A 19,421-nucleotide genomic window follows, 5' to 3' on the forward strand; every position below is an offset into this window, starting at 1 on the left:
GTTTTTATTGATTACTTTTGGTGCATTAATTGTGTTTTTTTCATTCAATATCTCTTTTTTTCTTGTATTAGGTATTAAAAGTCCTTAAATTGTCACTTTACTGTCATCTGGGGACCCCTCCCCCAAAAAATCATGTGGGGACCCCCCTGGGAGTGACGACCCACAGGTTGAGAAGAACATGAACCACTGTCTAACTGCGTCACGGACGCACTTCCGGCGTTACCATGACAACAAGAATCACAACAAAGAAGAATGAGGCGGAAGGAAGGGAAGCAGGAGTTTGAATGATTGAGGACCAGTTTGTTTCTGTCGTACAAAATAATTACAACTTCATTTATTCATCGATTTATAACGACGATCCATCTGTAGCTGTGTCTGCAACCAGCATGGTAAGCACTTTAACGTTAGAATGTCATTATTCATTCGCAAACTCTAACGCAACGTTACTCTGTACTGTAGAACAACACACACAATGCACCTGTGGTGGAAAAAGTACTCACATGTTTTACTTAAGTAAAAGTATCAATACTGCAATACTCTGTTAGAAGTTTCAATTTACTTGAGTACAAGTACAAAAGTATTGGTAATTTGGTATCAAAATGTACTTAAAGTACCAAAAGCAGAAAGTAGTCATTATGCAGAATGTCCCATGTGTGTGTACGTCTGCCGCTGTGTGTGTGTGTGTGTGTGTGTGTGTGTGTGTGTGTGTGTGTGTGTGTGTGTGTGTGTGTGTGTGTGTGTGTGTGTGTGTGCGTGCGTGCGTGCGTGCGTGCGTGCGTGCGTGCTTGCGTGCGTGCGTGCGAAATTGTTTTTCGTTGTACAGGCTCCCAGCATTTTGCTTTTCCAAGGTAGAGTTATAATAAAGAAAATAAAAGAGATATAGACACAAACAAGTCTATAATATCAAATGCAATTTCCAATATACTGTACATACATATTGGTGCATACCTTCTTATAGAGGTAGAGAAATATGTCCAGCAGATACAGTTATACAATAACACTTTGATGATGTGTATGGTTGAATAGAAACACACTATTGCAGTTTCCCAACCACTTATTAGGGATCCGGAATTGGAGGAACCGGATCCAACATTGAGGAACCGGAATCGGTTCCATCACCTTTGGAACCGGAAACGGAAACTCTGAATTTACAAATGGAACCAAATGGATCCGTAAGGGTGCATTTGGTTCTATTTGTGAACTCCGTTCACAGTTACCGACCTGTAAGTTCCAATTTGGGACCCCCTCAAGTACCTGTACCTCACTTTGAGAGCCACTACAATGAATGCAATGCTGTACAGTATGTATGATCGAATACGTGTTTATCAAAAAATATTCAAATTAAACATTTTTCTAATATATACAGATAGAATGGGTAAAGGGAACCGTTTAGGAATCGGACCGTTAAGAGGGAATCGTGGAGGAACCGGAATCGTTAAATCCTAAAGGGTCCCAACCCTAGCACTATGTTAGTTCCATTGATCCAAGCCGGAACACAATCGATTGATTGATCATTAAAATAAACATGAAAACAAACGGGATCCTCGAACACTTTGCAAGATTTCCCAGTGGGCCCTGATCCAGAAAGGGTTGGGAACCACTGCTCTATTCTATAAAGTCTCTTATACAGATGAGACATCCTTTAGCAGCAGTGAGTAATCAGCCCATTCAAACCGGGAACGCATCTGTGTAACCACTTTATCCATACGTGTTTTAAGATTTCTTTGGGCTATTCAAAAATAGCAGATGTGCAAGCTAATAGCACGGAAAATCTTTACTTCTGGGGGGGGGGGGGGGGGGGGTGGGTCCCTGGAACAAAATATTTTGAGATGGGGGTCGGCGGCCAAATACATATCATTTTGGAGGTCCTTGACATGAAAAGGTTTGAGCACCACTGACATTAAAGCAACATACGTTTTTCATAAAACTGTTAGAAGTCATTTGTAGAATCCCCAGAAGCAAAGATTTGAGTTTTGGGTCCGATGCCGATTCCGATGTTGGAAAGTCCTAGACTCTAGGACTTTACAACATCGGAATCGGCATCGGACCCAAAAATCTTGCATCGGTCTAGTTGACAAAATACAAATGAGGCTTCCATTTTGTTGTCTTCTCTTCTCGTAGGCGTCCAGGAACTACATGACGTCCAGCTACAGACAGAGGATGGTGTCTGAGCAGCACCGTCAGCAGGAGAGGCAGGACCAGCAGAGGCGCGTGGCTGAAGACAGGAAGGTCCAAGCCGGTCTGATGATCGAGGAGAGGTTTGAGAAGAGGAGACATCTACGCGAGGTTCAAGATGAGCTCTATGAACGCCACCTGGAGGACGCTCTCATCAAGGTATTTAAACGTCTCTGGTTGTGACTAAGATGTGTCATTGCATCAGGGAGGGATGTTTGGCATATTATAGATTAAAATACGGTAAGGTAAGAACAAGAGAAACAAATTCAATGCTACCTGCCTCAATCAGTTTTTGTTGTTGTTGTTTCTTGCAGGATACGTGGCTGTTTCAACTTGGCGTCCCTATATTTTGGACATGCAATTATAGGCACAATGTGTCATAACTTTATAGTTGTAGATCTGCCATCTGTTAAGTTTGTGACACCCACTGTCCAATCAAATCTGGGTGTTACGTTTGTGATGCCCAGCGTCCAATCAAATCTGGACATTACGTTTGACGCCTACCGTCCACCCACAAGGTATTTTAATGTAAGATGTGAAAAAAAAATGTTTGGAGACACGTCCTTCGCCTTCTGGTAGTCAGTTTGCAGAAAAACGTGGTGCTAAACAGTACAGTGCCCTGGGTATCAAATGAGTGTTGAAAGACAGAACAGAGAATCCCACTCACAAACAGACCCTACACCGACAGAGATACACCGTAATAGGTCCTCATGTCTTCAAAGACGTCCTGTTCCCATGAAGAACTAATTTTAATTGGTTTGTCACTGTCGTCACCTCTTTTAAGAATCATTTAGTGCCAGAGAAGTTGCTCTCTCTCTCTCTCTGATGCTACGTCCGCTACAACAGCGTGGAAGCTTGGGAGAGTCATCCTGTGTCAAGATTGTTTGTCACGTCTATAGTTTAGTTTCAGCGGAGGGAAAAAGGTTACAAGTGGTGACACAGAAAGTGGTTGGTTGTGTATAGAGCCTGACTGATGCCAAATCTGTCATCAATGACCACCAATTACCAAAAAATAAAAAATAAATAAAACAGAAACCGTTTTTTTTAAGCACTTAAATGTGTGCTTGACCTGCTTTGTTTTGAATGTTTGAACACTTCTGAAGATTTTCACCTCTAATGACATGCCCGAAACAGGGATCATGGCACGTTGAAAGTGGTTAAAAATCGGGACAAATCGCCTACATGTATACCGATGCCGTAAAAAAAAGGCTGATATATATATGTATGAGTTTTAGCGGTATCCAGGGCCTGGCTGAGTGTATCCCTGGTTGTAGCCACGACGGTTGAGGGCATAGGGGTTAGTGGCCCCTGGTGACGGGGGGTTGACATTGCTGCCTGGAGGAGGGTTGTACCCTGTTTGGGTCTGGGTGGAGTTTGGGTTCAGGCTGTAAACGAGGTGGGGGGTCTGGTACTGCTGCTGAGCTCCCTGGGGTGGCGGAGGCTGCTGCTGGCCACCCTGGAAGCCTGGTGCTGGAGCCTGAGCAGGGGCAGGCTGTGGTGGTGCCTGGGAGTTTGGGAGTCGGTACATCTGGAACTGCTGCTGCTGTTGCTGTTGCTGTTGCTGCTGGGACTGTGGAGGGCTGGGCTGGAGCTGTATACTGGCCGTGTTGGGTAGTAGTGCATGCTGCATGGGTAGTGGAACCTGGTATTGCTGGTACTGGCCTGGAACCTGGTATTGCTGGTACACCTGGCCTTCCATGGATGCTGGGGGTCCCTGCTGTATCCCTGCATATGGCGCCTGGGTCTGAGGGGGTGGAGCTGCAGATGTTGTGGAAGAGGCCTTGCTGTCTTGGGTTGCTGTGCACTGTTCCTCAACTGCACCTCCAGTGGGAGCTGACGTTCGGTGCTCGCTCAATCCGAAGGCTGAGATGACGTTCACGTTGATTTCACCCTGGTTCTTCAGGGGGTCGAAGCTGCTGCCGGCACTGATCCGGGCCTGTTTCATCACCGCTTCGGCCGCCATGATCTTCCCCTCCACCGACTCACTGTCTGCTGCCGCGGCGGCCAAACCAGGCTCAGCGGGGGGTTCCAAGTTGTCCAGGAGGCTGTTGACTTTGTTCCTCAGCTGAATAAGCTCCCTGCGCAGGTATTTCACCTGACTGGACTCCAGGGGCCGTGGCTGACCGTTCACAAACAGAGTGAGTTTGAGGACTTTACTGCATTGGGTGGCGATAGACAGGTCAGAGCTGTCGAATATGGTGATTAGGTCGTCATCCTCGTCCTTGTACTTGATGGTGACCTCGTCGTTGCCGTGCAGCTTGCCGCGGAAGATGCGCTGCATCATGAGCACCAGCTCATCGTAGGTGATCTCCTCGTTGTGGATAGGGATGCGTCTGATGTCATCACCCAGCTGGGCTTTGATGATCAGCTTCCCACTCAGGTCCAGCTGCTGGTCGTTCATGGTGGTGCAGTCGTCTACGACCTTCATTGAGACCGCACTGTAATTCACAGGTTTCTACAATACCGTGATCTGGATAGCTGTAGAAACGACCAACATGAGTAAGTTTCTCAGTTTTTGTCCGTCTCTGCCCGTCTCTCAGATAAAGTAGACGTATAAGGGAATATAACACTTATATAGTCTAGAGCGTGACATCACATGTGACATCACACGACACAATTTTTTTCCATGCATACCTAAAGATGCTGATTTGCGCAGGCACCCTGTGAAAATCAGTTCATCCAATCCAATGTGCCAACATAAAATCTAAATATGGTGTGGTGTGGTTCTCACTTCTCAGCCCTTTTATTTTAAGGACCCCCCGTTTGATATGCATTAGGCCACTGGCCCCCATTTGATACAATGTTTTATCTCTGGGACCCCAATATACACTGAAAAATCATTAGGCTAATTAAGCTCTGAGAGTGTACAAATGGAACCAAATGGAACTCTCAGAGTAACAAACCTCTAAGGTCTGCCCCTGGTTGTCCCCTGACCCAACGCTGAGAACCACTGATATCTGACTGCATCTCACACCTACGTGGTGTGACGAGTTGGTTGCTAGTTACACTGAAATCAGTGACTTACGACTGTCCAATTCTTTTCTATTTCAGCAGCCATCTGCAGAGGCTGCGTGTAATGATATCCCATCGACATTCATCATTTGATGTATCTCTGGTGTTTTCATTTCACAGATCACTGGATCAGATTCATTTTGAAGATTCAAACACATGGAACATTAAACAATATGCATTCTTTTTGTCCTATTAAATCTCATGACATTTTTTGTTTTCCAACCATTTTGCACAAGCAGTACATTGTGAATTATTGCACTATATTGCATTGTTCACTTTAGTTACACAGTCCACATTTAAATAATTCCTTTGGACAATTACTTAATATACTACCAATATTCTACCATAGTTTTGTCCATCTGGTACGGTCTGCTGGACAACACATTTTAGCATGATGTTGATAATACAATTTGACTGTTACTGTAACTTAGACTAGACTAGATAGACCACCTGGCTATCAAGTGAGCGTTGAAAGACGGAACAGAAAATCCCTCTCCGTTGGGCTTCAGGGTTTCAACACCCTGCCCCCATGTTATCTGGCCCTGGGCTTTTCTCTTGAGTTCATGCTCTCGAACCCTCCTCTATGACCAGCGTGCTGAGTGTGTTCTCACATCACTTGCCACACAGGGATGTTATCACCGCCCAGTGGTGGAAAAAGTTAACAAATGATTTACTTAAGTAAAAGTATTAATACTGCAATGTAGAAGTACTCTGTTACAAGTAAAATTCCGGAATAAAAAAAATAATTGAGTAAAAATACAAAGGTATTGGTATCAAAATGTACTTAAAGTACCAAAAGTAAAAGTACTAAAATGTTTGAAAATAGCAGATCTGCAAGCGCACAACGCTCACGATGAGACGCATTGTGAGCTTGTTGATCGGCTATTTTCAAATAGCCTAGGTATAAGATAGGGCTAAAGTGGTTAATGTATGTTTTATAATATAATAATTTATATCTGCGAAGTAACTAAAGTTTTCAAATAATTGTAGCGGAGTAAAAGTACAATATTTGCCTCTGAGATTTAGTAGAGTAGAAGTAGAAGTATTGAAAATTGGAAATACTCCAGTAAAGTAAAAGATTGTACTTAAGTACAGTATTTGAGTACAAGTACCTAGTTACTTTACACCACTGTCGCCGCCCCCATCTCAAAGCGGGTGAATAATTCAGTTCATTGGCTGAAGAGAAACGTAAGACATTCTCTCTCTCTTTTTTTAATCTTTTTGTCCTCAGCCTCCTGCAAAGCTGCACGTGCTGTTAATGTATGAGTTTATTTCATAGGACTGTGTAGTACACTACTGTATGGAGCTTAAAACACTGGTTCAATCATGCTGGTAGACTGGCTGATCATTGTGTGATGTGCTTTGGCTGTATTCTCTAACTGCTTTATTATTTTTATCTCATCTTGGACAATTTATGTCATTTCTGGGCTGATTTTTGTTCTGAGCCCGCCCCTGGATTGCACACTTGAATAGTTACTTTAATGCAGTCACTTTCTAGTCATATAATGTATTTATATATATAATAATCAAATTCAAAACTAATTTCCAGGCAGACGAGGAGAGAATAAACAAGGAAAAGCAACTTGAACAAGAGGAGAGAATGGTCAAAGAGTTGGCCCGGATCAGCCATGAGACACAAAGAGATGAGAAAATGAGGCAATATGTTAAAGAGAACAGGTATGTACGCATAAAAGTAAATAGAAAACATCTTTTGGAGTGGATCATTTGTTCCATGTACCCTTTCTATTATTATCTAACATTATGTATTTATTAATTAAATCATTCATTATTTTATTATTATGTTTAGCATTGAACTTCGAGAGTTGGAGTTACAGCTCAAGACTGCATATCTGAACAAAGAAAGAGCTGCACAGGTTGCTGAGAAAGAGGCCATGAGGTTTGAGACAATGGTAAGATAAAGATGTGTGTCCTTTATATTATTATTATATTAGTGTCATTGTCATGTATTGTGACATGTTGTGACACTCAACATCATTGTCATGTATTGTGAGATGTTGTGACATTAACATCATTGTCATGTATTGTGACATGTTGTGCCATTAGCGTGAGGAGGCAGACATCACTCGCAGGATGAAGAGTGAACAGGAGCGTGCGGCCGCAGAGCAGCAGAAGCAGGACCAGAGATGCTATGAGGAGGTGCTTCGGTACCAGAAGGAGCTGGAGCAGCAGCTGGTGGAGAAGGAGCGCAGGAGACAAGAGGCGTATGAAGAGTTCCTCAAAGAGAAGCTCCTGGTGGATGAGATCGTCAGGAAGATCTACGAGGAAGACCGGATGTTAGTCCCTTCATGCCCTCTTCTTTATATTTATGTTCTTGTCGCTTGCGTCACATTGTTGGCTTGAAGATCACAACACTGGTTATAGTTATATAAGCACTCATAAATATTCATAAAATAAGGGGGGAAAAAGAAAAGACATTTTAAAACGTCCTTGGCAGGCAAGTGTTGGATTTGAAAGGACATTTTAAAACGTCCTTGGCAGGCAATATGTTAAGTAGTAAAGTAATGATATTCCTGCAGGTGGAGGAAGAAATGATTTTGTGTTCTTGTTGTAATGAGTTTTATTTCCACTTTAATTAAAGCACACAATGACCACCTATAATGGCTTATAATCAGACTATAATTAATTACAGTGATTATAATGCATTATAAGATTATTATAATGTATTAAAACTGTGAGAATTATAATACACTAATGGTCCTTACAAAAATAAAAAGTATGAGTGTCCAGCAGTTATGAAGTATTATGGTACTTGATCTTATAAGTAATTATAAAAGGATGTATAACGTGTTATTATTGTTATAAAGGAGTATGAATATGTATGAGTTCTTATAACTACACAGTGTTAAGCACATTATAATGCATTATAAGTATGTTTATAATAGGGGTGCAACAGTTAATTAGAAAATAATCAATTATAATAAAATAATCAGTTAATCGAGTAGCAGTATGCTGCAGTTAATCACTTTCAACTTGGCATCCCTATTTTGAACATAAACATTAAAGACAATGTTCAAATAAATTAGAATGTTTTCGCATTGATTCGTTAATAATTCATAGTTGTTGCAGCCCTAGTTTATAATGCATTATAGACAAGGGTTGCATACCAACTGTTGTATGATGGGGCCTACTGCCTCTCTGCAGGGAGAAACAGCTGAAGCTGGAGAAGGTGCGAGCCACTCAGCATTACATTGAGGAGTTCAAGAAGGAGCAGGCTGAATGGAGACGCATGGAGCAGCAGAAGATAGAGGCTGAGAACAGACGCATCCTGGAGTTTGCCGGCCGACAGCAGCGGATGGAGCAGGACAGGATGGCCAAAGTCAGAGAGCGAGAGCAGGCCAAAGAACATTTGCATAAAATGGTAAGAACATGGGTCTCACAAATACATAATCCTAGTGTCTACCATTGGAAACCGTTTATTCACAGTGTCCACAAGTCCTTAAAAGGTCTTAAATAGTTTAATTCATGTTCATTTTAAAAAAAGGCCTTTAAAGTAATTGTTGTCTCCGCCAGGAGACTATGTTTTCGTTCTCGTCCTTCCGTGTGTCCACCAAGCTAACATTGGTCAAGCTTCACGTGACACGTGACAATATGTTGAAAGGGTGTGCTTTGATTGGCTAGCGAGACGCATGATGAAATAGAGCCCTATAAATAGGTGTGTCACTTCAAAAGATCATTTATATCTTTTGAAGTGAGGTAAGACAGGATTAATCAGGAACAGTACTGGCGGAGACCTGTGCTCCGAGGAGCACATTTTCTAGTATTACTATTATATGACTATGTGTGACTAAGTGATAACCGTAAATAAAACCGAATACAATAGCATACAATACAATACAAACCTAATACAATTAGCTTCCAGAGTTTCTTGAACTAGACCGGTGACCATCGGGCACCGGTTATTCCTGGCCTACTCAGGGAACGATACAGTTCGGGAACGATGCAGCTCAGTGAGTGTTACCTGTCTGACTGTGTCCTTTTTATGCCCATATGGAGATCTCTGTATCTGTCTAACTGTCTGTCTGTGTCCCTTTTATGCCCATATATGGAGGTACCTGTTGTCATCAGTATACGTCCATATATGGGCATATACTGTCCATATATGGGCATATACTGGGCATAGACCGATATATTGGTCGGATCGGCAGTTCTGGACAACCGGATCTCCATATATGGCTATATATGGGCATATCGGTGAGATCGGCGGTTCTGGACAACCGCTGATCCGACCGACTTCTGACTGGGCACGGCACTCCCGTGGGTCCTCAGCGATACGCACGCTGAGTTTGAAGCCGATCGGTATAATATTTCATATTAAATTGAGAGGATATCTTCAACTTTTATTTTCGTTCAAAGTTGCGTCTTTAATGTAATTCTATTTGGCATTAAAAATGTCTTAAAAGTTAGGGTTGTCCGATATTGGCTTTTTTACCGATAACCGATATACCGATATTGTCAAACTCTTAATTACCGATACCGATATCAACCGATACCGATATATGCAGGGATTATTGTGATTAGGGTAAGCTCAAATTTCATATCACACACACCATACAGTAAGAACTACTGTAAATTAAAAAAAAAAAAAAAAAAAAACGATACCGATATTTTCCGATATCGATTTTTATGCTAATATCGGCCGATAATATCGGGAGGCCGATAATATCGAACATCCCTATTAAAAGTAGTTTAATTTCCTGACACTTGCGGGCACCTATTATGCTAAATTTATACTCCGTCATGTGACACTGTTGTGTGCCGAAAACAGCTGATCTACAAGCTCACTACTGCAACATGTTGTGAGCTTGCAGATCGGCTATATTTCCGCCGCTTGACACTGTCGCACGACCAGGTACTCAGGCTGTTGTTGGTTGTTCCACTGTTGTAAAGTGTTGAACTGTGTGTTGGTCCTCACAGCTCACTGAGAAGATGGAGATGGAACAACAGCAACGTGAAGAGATGGAGCGCGTCCGCGAGGAGCTTTACCTGGAGGAGAGAGAAGAAGCTGTCAGACGGAAAGAGATTGTGAGCAAATTGGCCTTTATTTTCATATGTTAATTGACACTCCACATACTACTGTGCATTGACTATACTTGGCTTTCTCATGAAAGCCAAGTACAGTCTTGGCTTACTGTCACAATCACTGTAAGCCGAGCTGACAGTGATTGCCAAGCTAGTTCACAACGCGATGCAACGTGTTGTAAAAAACAAAAGGCTATAACATGCCTGAAATAGTGTCTGGGTTTTATATTATAAAATGTATTTTAATAGGCATATTGAACCAATGAAAATGATTAACAAGAGCTTGTGACTAAATTATAACTACATTTGAATATTTTTGAGAATTCTTAGGTCTCTTATGGGGGTCCCTGGCATAAACTCTGGACCATGTTTTGTATGCCTCAAAAATACGTGTTACTTCAAATAAGAAGGAAAAAAAGAAAGAGAAAATATGTACAGTTTTTGAAATTAGTTTCAAATATGTTTACCAGGAAGAGATGGAGAAACAGATCAGACAGAGGCTGATGCTCCAGCAGACCTGTAGGGAGCAGATGGCCTTCAAAGAGATGAGGAAGCAGGCCGAAAAGGAGGAAGAAGAGGCCTTCCGTAGAATGATGATGGAGAAGTTTGCGGAGGACGATCGCATCGAGCAGATGAACGCCCAGAAGAGACGCATGAAGCAGCTGGAGCACAAGCGAGCTGTGGAGCAGTTAATAGAAGACAGACGCAGACAGCACCAAGCTGACAGGGTACACTCCAGCAGCTATAGAACACAGTGCCGTTGTATAAGTATTCGTATATAACAGGGCTGCAACTATCCTTTAGTTTCTTAGCGATTATTCTATCGATTACTTTTCGATTAATTGAATATTCCTGAAGCTTGTAGATCAACATTTTTGGGGTATTTTTGAAAAATGTCAACACATTTTTGGAAAAAAACAAACAAAACAACAGCAACAACTAAAACATGTCAGTACATAATTGATAACTTGATTGGTTTGAATAACTGTTGCACCCCTAGTGTACAAAGCAACACATCAGCTTGATTCAAATGCTTGTGAGTAGAACAGAGTATTTGAGCCTGGACTTAAAAGATTCAACAGAGGGGGCGGCAGGTCTCTAATGGAGAAGGGAATTTTATTGGTGAATACCCAAAATGTAGTGCAAGTTGGTTTGTTTGCGCTACATTTTCTACAATGCTTCACTAGAGGTAACATCATTTGATTGCAAGTCCATTTGAACTAATGAGATTTCTGCCTTAAAGGAACACGAGGCTAAGGAACGAGCACTGGAAGAGGAGAGAGAAGCTATGCGCAGGCAGATCATTGAAGAAGAGAGACAACGCCTCCTTAAACATCATGCTACTAAACTACTGGGATATTTTCCTAAGGTAGGAGGCCATGGATTATTAAACTATTACATCATCGCTATTTGGCAGAAACCTTGTATCTCCATATTTCTACTTTTTATGTTCTTTTCATAAATTAATGCCCCACTTCGTCATACTAATTACCATAAGTATTCTCTATTTGAAGGGCTTGTTCCGTGAAGATGACCTTCAACACTTTGATGAAGACTTTAGAAGCAACTTTCAGAAACGTCAGGCTGATATCTTCTCTGAAGAAGGCTGGGAAGACCAGGAGTAAGCAGTTTCTTTTCATACTACACCAGTAGTGGGAACTATTAGGGAGCTCAACTTTTCAGCTCCAAGGAAGCTACCAATAGTACAGTATTTTAATAATGCAAAAGGGTCAGCTCATTAATACTTTGTAAAATAATTGTTTTTAATGTTTGTTTTATTAGGACAATAATAGAATAGAATGTATTTGAATGAAACCTTTATTTACAATTACCTAAATAAAAAGTTCAACTTGTAAATGGTTGTGCTTGTGTTCTGGTGGATTAATGGGACAATGAGTTGACAGCGATTCACATTTCTAGCCTGAAAACGTATAGAATGCACCTGTCACTATGGAAACAGTTTTACGTTGCTGTCGGACTGATATCTTGTATCTCCATAATTTTTGGGTGGTGCCAACCACCCCTATATCTGGCTTTGTCCGTGTGTCCGTGTGTCCGTGTGTCCGTATGTATGTATGTATGTATGTATGTATGTATGTATGTATGTATGTATGTATGTATGTATGTATGTATGTATGTATGTATGTATGTATGTATGTATGTATGTATGTATGTATGTATGTATGTATGTATGTATGTATGTATGTATGTATGTCAGTCCAATAAACAAACATTGATGACAACATCAATACGGGGGTCAATACGGGGCTCATCAAAGGCACCACCCTCTTCACACAGGGTGTGATTTTTTTTTTTACTTTCAGTTTTTTTCATAAATGAATGGCCCGTTGTATAGCCTACTTCATCATATATCATTCTCACACAAAAGTAGCAAAAATAACAGATCTACAAAGGATCTCGATGCAACATATTGTGAGATTGTAGAACGTACCGGCCTTTTAAAAAATGGTTTGCCTACTACACATGCCCAAAATAGTTACGCTAGGTTGAAAGTAACCTCGGTCCCAGCCTCACTCATCTGCGAAAAGAAGAGCCTGGTCACGACCTAAAGCAGCGAGTGTCTAGGAAGTCCTGAGTGGACAGGATTTCCGTTTCCTCCGGAAACAATATATATATATTTTTTTATATAATTTTTATCCCGCGATTTTTGTAACCCATTTTTTTCACCCGGTGCCAATTTCCTAAGTGATCCTGGGCGCTACACCAGCCCTACACCAGCACTACACCAGTCCCCCACAGCCTGGGGAGGCCAGGGCCGAGCTCATGCTTCCTTCAGTGCATGAGAGCCAACTGACCTTCTTGTCACCTGACAGGGGAGAGTTTCCCTGGTTGGACGTAGCGCGTGGAAGGAACACGTTATTCCAACCAGTTCCCTTCCCCTCCATCAGGCGCCCCGGCTGTCATGGGGGAGGCGGTATAGTGACCAGGATTACTACATGTTTTTGTGAGGGTATTAACTACCCTGGGAGACACGGGGAGAACATGCAAACTCCACACAGAGTAGGCCCTTTCGCCAACCCCACCTAGGGTATGGGCGCTGATGACGCGGAGGAGAAGACACGCCCCCAGCGCCCACAGCATCCCCGGCGGGAATCGAACCCAGGACCTTCTTGCTGTGAGAAGACAGCGCTACCAACTGCGCCACCGTGCCCCCTCGGAAACGATATTTTTGACCAATCACAACACTCGTTTCATTCACGGAGAATGTTAAAAGGTTTGTAAAGCAACAACGTAATTTCCTTGGGCGGTACTTTCGCCAAATTCAACCATTTCCGGTTGTCAACTTCCTAGACAACCAACATCCCAGGTCTTGCCCAGGGTGGGTTGAAAGTGGTTAAGTGTGTCAGTGGGTTTTATAAATATGAACACTAGTAACTACAACATAACTACATCAGATTCATTGGAACACAGGTTATTTTTTCCTGAAAAGTAACGGCTTTGGACATTTAGCTTTCCACACGACAGCAACAAGAAGATGACTTTATTTTCAATGTACACAAGGCATTTGAAAAGTGTCTTTTCGCCAGTGGTGGAAAAGGTACTCGCATTTGTTACTTAAGTAAAAGTATCAATACTGCAATGTAGAAATACTCTGTTACAAGTAACAGAGTCCGGAATTCAAAATTTTCTTGAGTGAAAGTACAAAAGTATTGGTGTCAAAATAAACTTAAAGTACAAAAGTAAAAGTACTCATTATGCAAGTTTTCAAAATGTATAAAAGGTATAAAAATCTTTTGAAAACCCCTAACCCCATTTTCAAATGGCTGAAATGTATATAGGGCTGAAGTGGTTTTGTAATAATAATCAAAACTTACAAAGTAACTAGTAACTAAAGTTTTCAAATAATTGAAGTAAAAGTACTGAAAATTCTAAATACTCCAGTGAAGTAAAAAATACCTCAAAAGTACTTGAGTAAATGTACTTAGTTACTTTACACCACTGCTTTTCGCATATTCCTTCTTAGTAACACATATGACACCGCAGTCTGTTGGGTCCTCCGTGGTGCAGCAGTTGATATTATTGATTAATCTCCTGCCTTATGACTTCCCCCAGTCCAGAGATTTCATAAACTCCTCTTCTGTGAAGGACAGCATCTTGGCAGCTTCAAAATGCATCTGTTCAGATTCAGAAAAGAACAAGATTATCGTTTAAAAAAGTAATTTTGTAAAGCGACACAGACTATCATTCATTAATCACAGAGACATCGGACATCGCAGAGAGCTTTTAGTGGAAACGAGGCATGAATCACGCTTTAGAAACATACCTTTTGTCTTTTGAGGATATCGATCAACTTGAGCTGTTTCTTAAACCCCAGGATCAGCTCTGCTTTCTGCTTTTTGAGCATTTTGTTTTCAGCCAGAAGGTTTTCTTTGTTCAGATTCTCCTGATGTTCCTGGTCCTTGTTGAGCAGAAAACACATTCAGGTTAGTAAAGATGAAATAATTATCATCTAAAATCTGGATTTACAAAACTGACTTGGTTCACATTTTCACTGCCATGGCATTTCTCAAAACATGATTATTTTATTATATAATTATTAATTAACCACGTAAACCTGGGGTCCCCCAGGGCTCTATCATAGGTCTGCTAGTATTTCCCTTTCGAGAACCAAATTAACTCTTGATACTGGAAGCTCATCAAATAGTAATGAGCTCACCAGACTAATTTAATCCTTAAATACTGTGTGTAGAGTAAAAACAGAATGTGTAATTAGTACAGTGATTCTTTACCTTTTTAAGTGTAAATTTGAATTTAAAAATGGAACCAAATGGACCCTGGTGGTCCCCAAACCCCACTTTGAGAAGCAGTGAATTGGTGTACCTTGTTCATGAGTTTCATGCTGTTGAGTTGAGTCTTGTATCTCTCGACGTCCTCCAGGGCTCTGTTCAGACGCACTTCAACTGTACTCTGGTTGCCTGCAGCTTGTTTCTGGGATTTATTTAAAGCTTCGATTTCCTACAAACAACAAAACAAACAGTTATTCACAGTTACATAATGCTTTTTTGGGTCATCATTTTTAACCACGCCAATTTATATGATAACTAGAACCAATCGTTATACTCTTTAGAAGTGTCCATGAACTTGTACAATGCATGTGTATCTCTGACAGTAATGTGTTAATGTGTCAGACAGTACAAACCTTCTGTAAGGCAGCCACTTGCATTTGGAGAGCTTCACATCTTCTAGAAGAGTCTTCTGCTAAAGCTCTGTGCTTCTCTATCTGTGTCTGCTGAAGGTTTGAGTTCTTCTGGAGTCGGGCTCGATCCCCTTCCAGCTCCTTGATTTTTGTGCCAAGCTTGAAATTCTCCTCATCCTACAACAATACACATAGTTATACACTACAATCAGTAACTCATAGGATACAGTATAACAAGTGAACAAACAAACAAACTAAATTGGAAGTAGAACGCTATAAAATGATGATAAACAATCTTTGTGGAGTTCTCTCTCCTGATTGGATCAAACTTGTGCCCAGTGGAAATGTATTTCCATTTTAAGAGCTGCACAGATGGCGAGATTCCTGTTACTGAACACACACTCTTCTACAGCAATGATTACTATCAGAATATAAATAACTTTTTAAACAAAAAACAAAACATTACAACCCCTTTAAGGCCTTGCAAAAAGCCACTGTAATCATGCAAACTGAACGTTCAATATGATCTGCATGTTTACACTACCTTTCTATGACATTCATGAGATAACTGATTGAATTCCTCATGCATAATATGTAGTCTGGCCTTAAGAACACGTATCTGAGCATCTGAAAAACATAAGAAAACACCAGAATAAATAATATGAAACTTGTGTATACAAAGTATTCATTTCAATTACATTTATTTTTAAAGTAATATTTTGCCATTTCAAGCCTTTAATTGACAGACAGTGGAGAGAGTGGTAGGGGAGTGACATTCAGCAAACCGTCTGGGAATCGAACCAGGGACTCGTTGATCAGGGAATTGTGACCATGTGGTATGCAGCCTGCCTAATCAATTGCTATCGGGTCACCCCAAAATGTTTGATGAACATGATTTAAATAAATATGATACAATTGACCTGATCCTATGGTGTCTCCCTCCACATCATCCAATCTCTCCTCCATGCTGTATATAGAATCATCTACGTCTCCAGTAATGTCCCCATCATCAGCACCAAATAAGTTGAGTATTCTGAAATAAGGCAAACAAATACAGGCTGTGTTAATTAAATCTGACTGATAGTATACAAATGTAACCAAATGTTACATTTGTATACCATCACTATTTCACTATTACTATTATGTATTGCAGGATCTGTCTTGAAGAGACTACAAATTGATAGATTAACATTACTGTATTACTAATCTTTTTGTGTCACACAATAAACACAATAATTTGTTATGAATATAAACAAACAAATGGCGGAATTATGTTATGATTATGTTAAATTTACCATTATCCTACAACACCATTCTTATGTTGACTGTTTTTGAGTTCTTGACCATTCATTCAAAATGACAACTCACGCTGTCTTGTTGGAAACACGTGCTTTTCTTTCATATCCAGAATGCGTGTTATTAGACACTGGGGTGGATGTCACCTTTTTTTTGTGTACCACCTGGTGGCAAAGAGAAACAGCAAAGCACATTACATAATAACTGGTACAATAATGTCTCCTAAATTCATATTTGCTGTGGAAAAATCATACTTTAAACATTCTATTCTGATACCTTTGTGCCGGCTGACTGCACTGCATGTTGTTGAGACCTAGGAATAGAATTAGGGCAATTATAGTAAATGTATTGTGTTACAGTCTTTGTAAAATAAAGAGTATTATTAGTATTATTGTTATCAATGTGGCCTAAGCCCATACCTGGAGTCTTCATTCTCATCTTCAGTGGCAGAAATAAGAAGGGAAGATAACGGTTTTGACAAAACGTCGTTTTGCTCTCTCTGAAATCCAATAAACACCAGTCAATACTTAAGCTTGATTGTACTTAGTTGTGCGTCGATATCGCACACCAAAATAGCCAATCTACAAGCTCACAAAACGTCACAGTGTGACGCGTTATGAGCTTGTAGATCTGGTATTTGTGCTGTGCCACATAGAGTACAAACAGCAGGCATTAGAAACAACAGTGTCACTCTATGTTTACTTCATTGTGCTCTTGAGATGCTGACTAGAAACCCCTCAAAAACCTTTAGTCATTACACTAAAATGTACTTTATTATTCCAAATATAACTCATTTGAATGTAAATAGCTTACCATAACTTGTTCTGCTTGTCTTACAAGCTCAGCTGTTTTGGCCTCCAGCTCTGCATTTAGACGTCTGATGAAAATGACATTGTAGGGAACAAAGTTATGTCTCATTTTGACAATCAGCATTGGTGTACTGCTGGTCAGATCAGTTTGGAGAACCAAACCATATTCCTACCTAAGGCACAGAAACATTTAAAAGCACTGGTTTAGACATAATTATGCTAGGTTTGATGTTTACCCGGTATTCTTGTTCATTTGTAGCACTTAAGTGTTTTTTTGTCACTCTTTTAACATGACCATTTACCCATTTGTTAACTATGGCTCATGACATTTACTCTGATCTTACACTTTGTATTTCACTTATTGTATATCATTGCTGTTGGGCAGAAATCTCTTATCTCCATATTTTAACATTTTATGTTTTTCGTAAATTAGTGCCCTACTTCTTCATACTACAGTGTCACACAGAATGCGTTTTTTTGTTATTTTTTTATTTGAATCCTGAAAAGTATTGGACATATGAGGCTTCCATCCGACAGCAACGATATTAATATAGGAACATGCAGGATACATTCATAGAGATCGACTTCTACGATGGTAACCGCTATTTACAAATGACAGTTTGTACAGGTGTTCTTACATATACTCCTCCTCCTTAGCAAGAAGATCTACACAGGTCTTCATTGGGGGATTCCCCATGGGTCTCAGCTCTGGGACCTTGGACCTCTCAGTCTTTGAATCCATATCTCTGGATGGTACAGTCCTTCTTGGCTAATCAATAACAAAAACAAACAATCAGCAACTAAACACATGTACATGAGTACTGTACTTAAGTCAATCTTTGGGGTATCTGTACTTTACTTGAGTATGTGTATGTTTAGATAATTATGACATTCTCCACTACATTTCAAAGATATATATGTACTTATATGTACTTTTGACTCAACTAAATGTTTAGGAAGTGAAAAAAGTATGAATTAACTACATAAGCCCTATTTCAAATGTAGTGAACATAGCAAATATGCAGGCTCACAACGCATCACATCACATTTTTAATATACAAAGTGAGAGAGATGCAGTTTGGCTAACCCCCCAACACATCTGGGCAGGCTACTCCTTGATCTTTCTCAGTTCTGATATCTAACCTCTTAAAAACGACATTAATAACTCTTTGCAATTGATAAGTTATTTACTGTATTCCAACAGAGCACCATGTTTAATGTAGGCTACACACCTCTCAGATGTATAGCAACACCTGTATGAGTGATTTTCTATTTCTAGCTTTCTATGCCACGATTATCTCTCAGTTACATACAATCTCAACGTGTTGTTGCATAAATAATCAAACAGTTATACAAGGATAGGGAGAGGAAATGTACATGCTATAATGGAATAAGTGATTGTATACCTTCATAAGGCGAGACAGGGTCTTTTTCTCAGCAGTCGTTTCAGCAGCCATTGTTGTTGTGGTGGTTGCATAGCAACCTGACCTACATTATTGTGAATGGTGACTGGTAGGCAGGGCCAAGGCAAACACAAACACATCATCATGCTGCCCTCTAGTGGTTGATGGCTAACTTAATTTTATTTAATTTATTTATTTATTTATTTTCATGTTTAAAAACATCTTCCCAAAGAATTAAAACAAATCTGAAATAATAATAATATTTAACATGTATTATAATATAACATTGAAAACATTGACATGTATAAATAAATAAATAAACAATTGTCTATCTTCACTATTTGTGAAATAGGGCTGAAGTGGTTAATTCATGTATTTTTGTAAGTTTGGGGAGACATTAACATGGGCTAAGGCATGAAGGAGCATTTAAAGCCATAATATAGCCTATGGCATTTTAAAATGAATAAAAAAAATGTAATACAATTGATCAAAAACATTTATAAGAGGCACAACGAGAATAAACGTCAA

The 19,421-nt window shown here is 40.2% G+C and overlaps 3 protein-coding genes across 3 annotated transcripts; 1 reads left to right on the forward strand and 2 right to left on the reverse strand.

Annotated features, from left to right (window-relative positions):
* Nucleotides 1-257: 257 nt before the first annotated feature.
* On the forward strand, nucleotides 258-12,011 carry mns1 (meiosis-specific nuclear structural 1). Its single transcript, XM_084051809.1, has 10 exons — nucleotides 258-389; nucleotides 2,122-2,334; nucleotides 6,737-6,864; nucleotides 6,995-7,097; nucleotides 7,252-7,481; nucleotides 8,350-8,566; nucleotides 10,123-10,230; nucleotides 10,698-10,955; nucleotides 11,471-11,596; nucleotides 11,742-12,011. The coding sequence occupies exons 1-10, from the start codon at nucleotides 285-287 to the stop codon at nucleotides 11,850-11,852; spliced, it is 1,599 nt and encodes a 532-aa protein (XP_083907935.1). The 5' UTR covers nucleotides 258-284; the 3' UTR covers nucleotides 11,853-12,011.
* On the reverse strand, nucleotides 3,407-4,603 carry LOC311043255 (protein TFG-like; the record flags this gene model as incomplete). Its single annotated transcript, XM_084054431.1, has 1 exon — nucleotides 3,407-4,603. The coding sequence occupies one exon, from the start codon at nucleotides 4,601-4,603 to the stop codon at nucleotides 3,407-3,409; it is 1,197 nt and encodes a 398-aa protein (XP_083910557.1).
* Nucleotides 12,012-13,722: 1,711 nt separating the features above from the next.
* On the reverse strand, nucleotides 13,723-18,935 carry tex9 (testis expressed 9). The gene is made up of 12 exons (XM_084058274.1): nucleotides 18,897-18,935; nucleotides 18,129-18,259; nucleotides 17,495-17,558; nucleotides 17,101-17,180; nucleotides 16,958-16,994; nucleotides 16,754-16,845; nucleotides 16,306-16,418; nucleotides 15,930-16,012; nucleotides 15,389-15,562; nucleotides 15,070-15,204; nucleotides 14,513-14,647; nucleotides 13,723-14,363 (listed from the first exon to the last, which is right to left on the reverse strand). Exons 1-12 carry the CDS (start codon nucleotides 18,900-18,902, stop codon nucleotides 14,286-14,288), a joined length of 1,128 nt encoding a protein of 375 aa, XP_083914400.1. The 5' UTR covers nucleotides 18,903-18,935; the 3' UTR covers nucleotides 13,723-14,285.
* Nucleotides 18,936-19,421: the final 486 nt, after the last annotated feature.

The sequence above is a fragment of the Gymnoscopelus microlampas genome, assembly GCF_963454915.1.
Source record: "Gymnoscopelus microlampas genome assembly, chromosome: 1".
Lineage (NCBI taxonomy): Eukaryota > Metazoa > Chordata > Actinopteri > Myctophiformes > Myctophidae > Gymnoscopelus > Gymnoscopelus microlampas.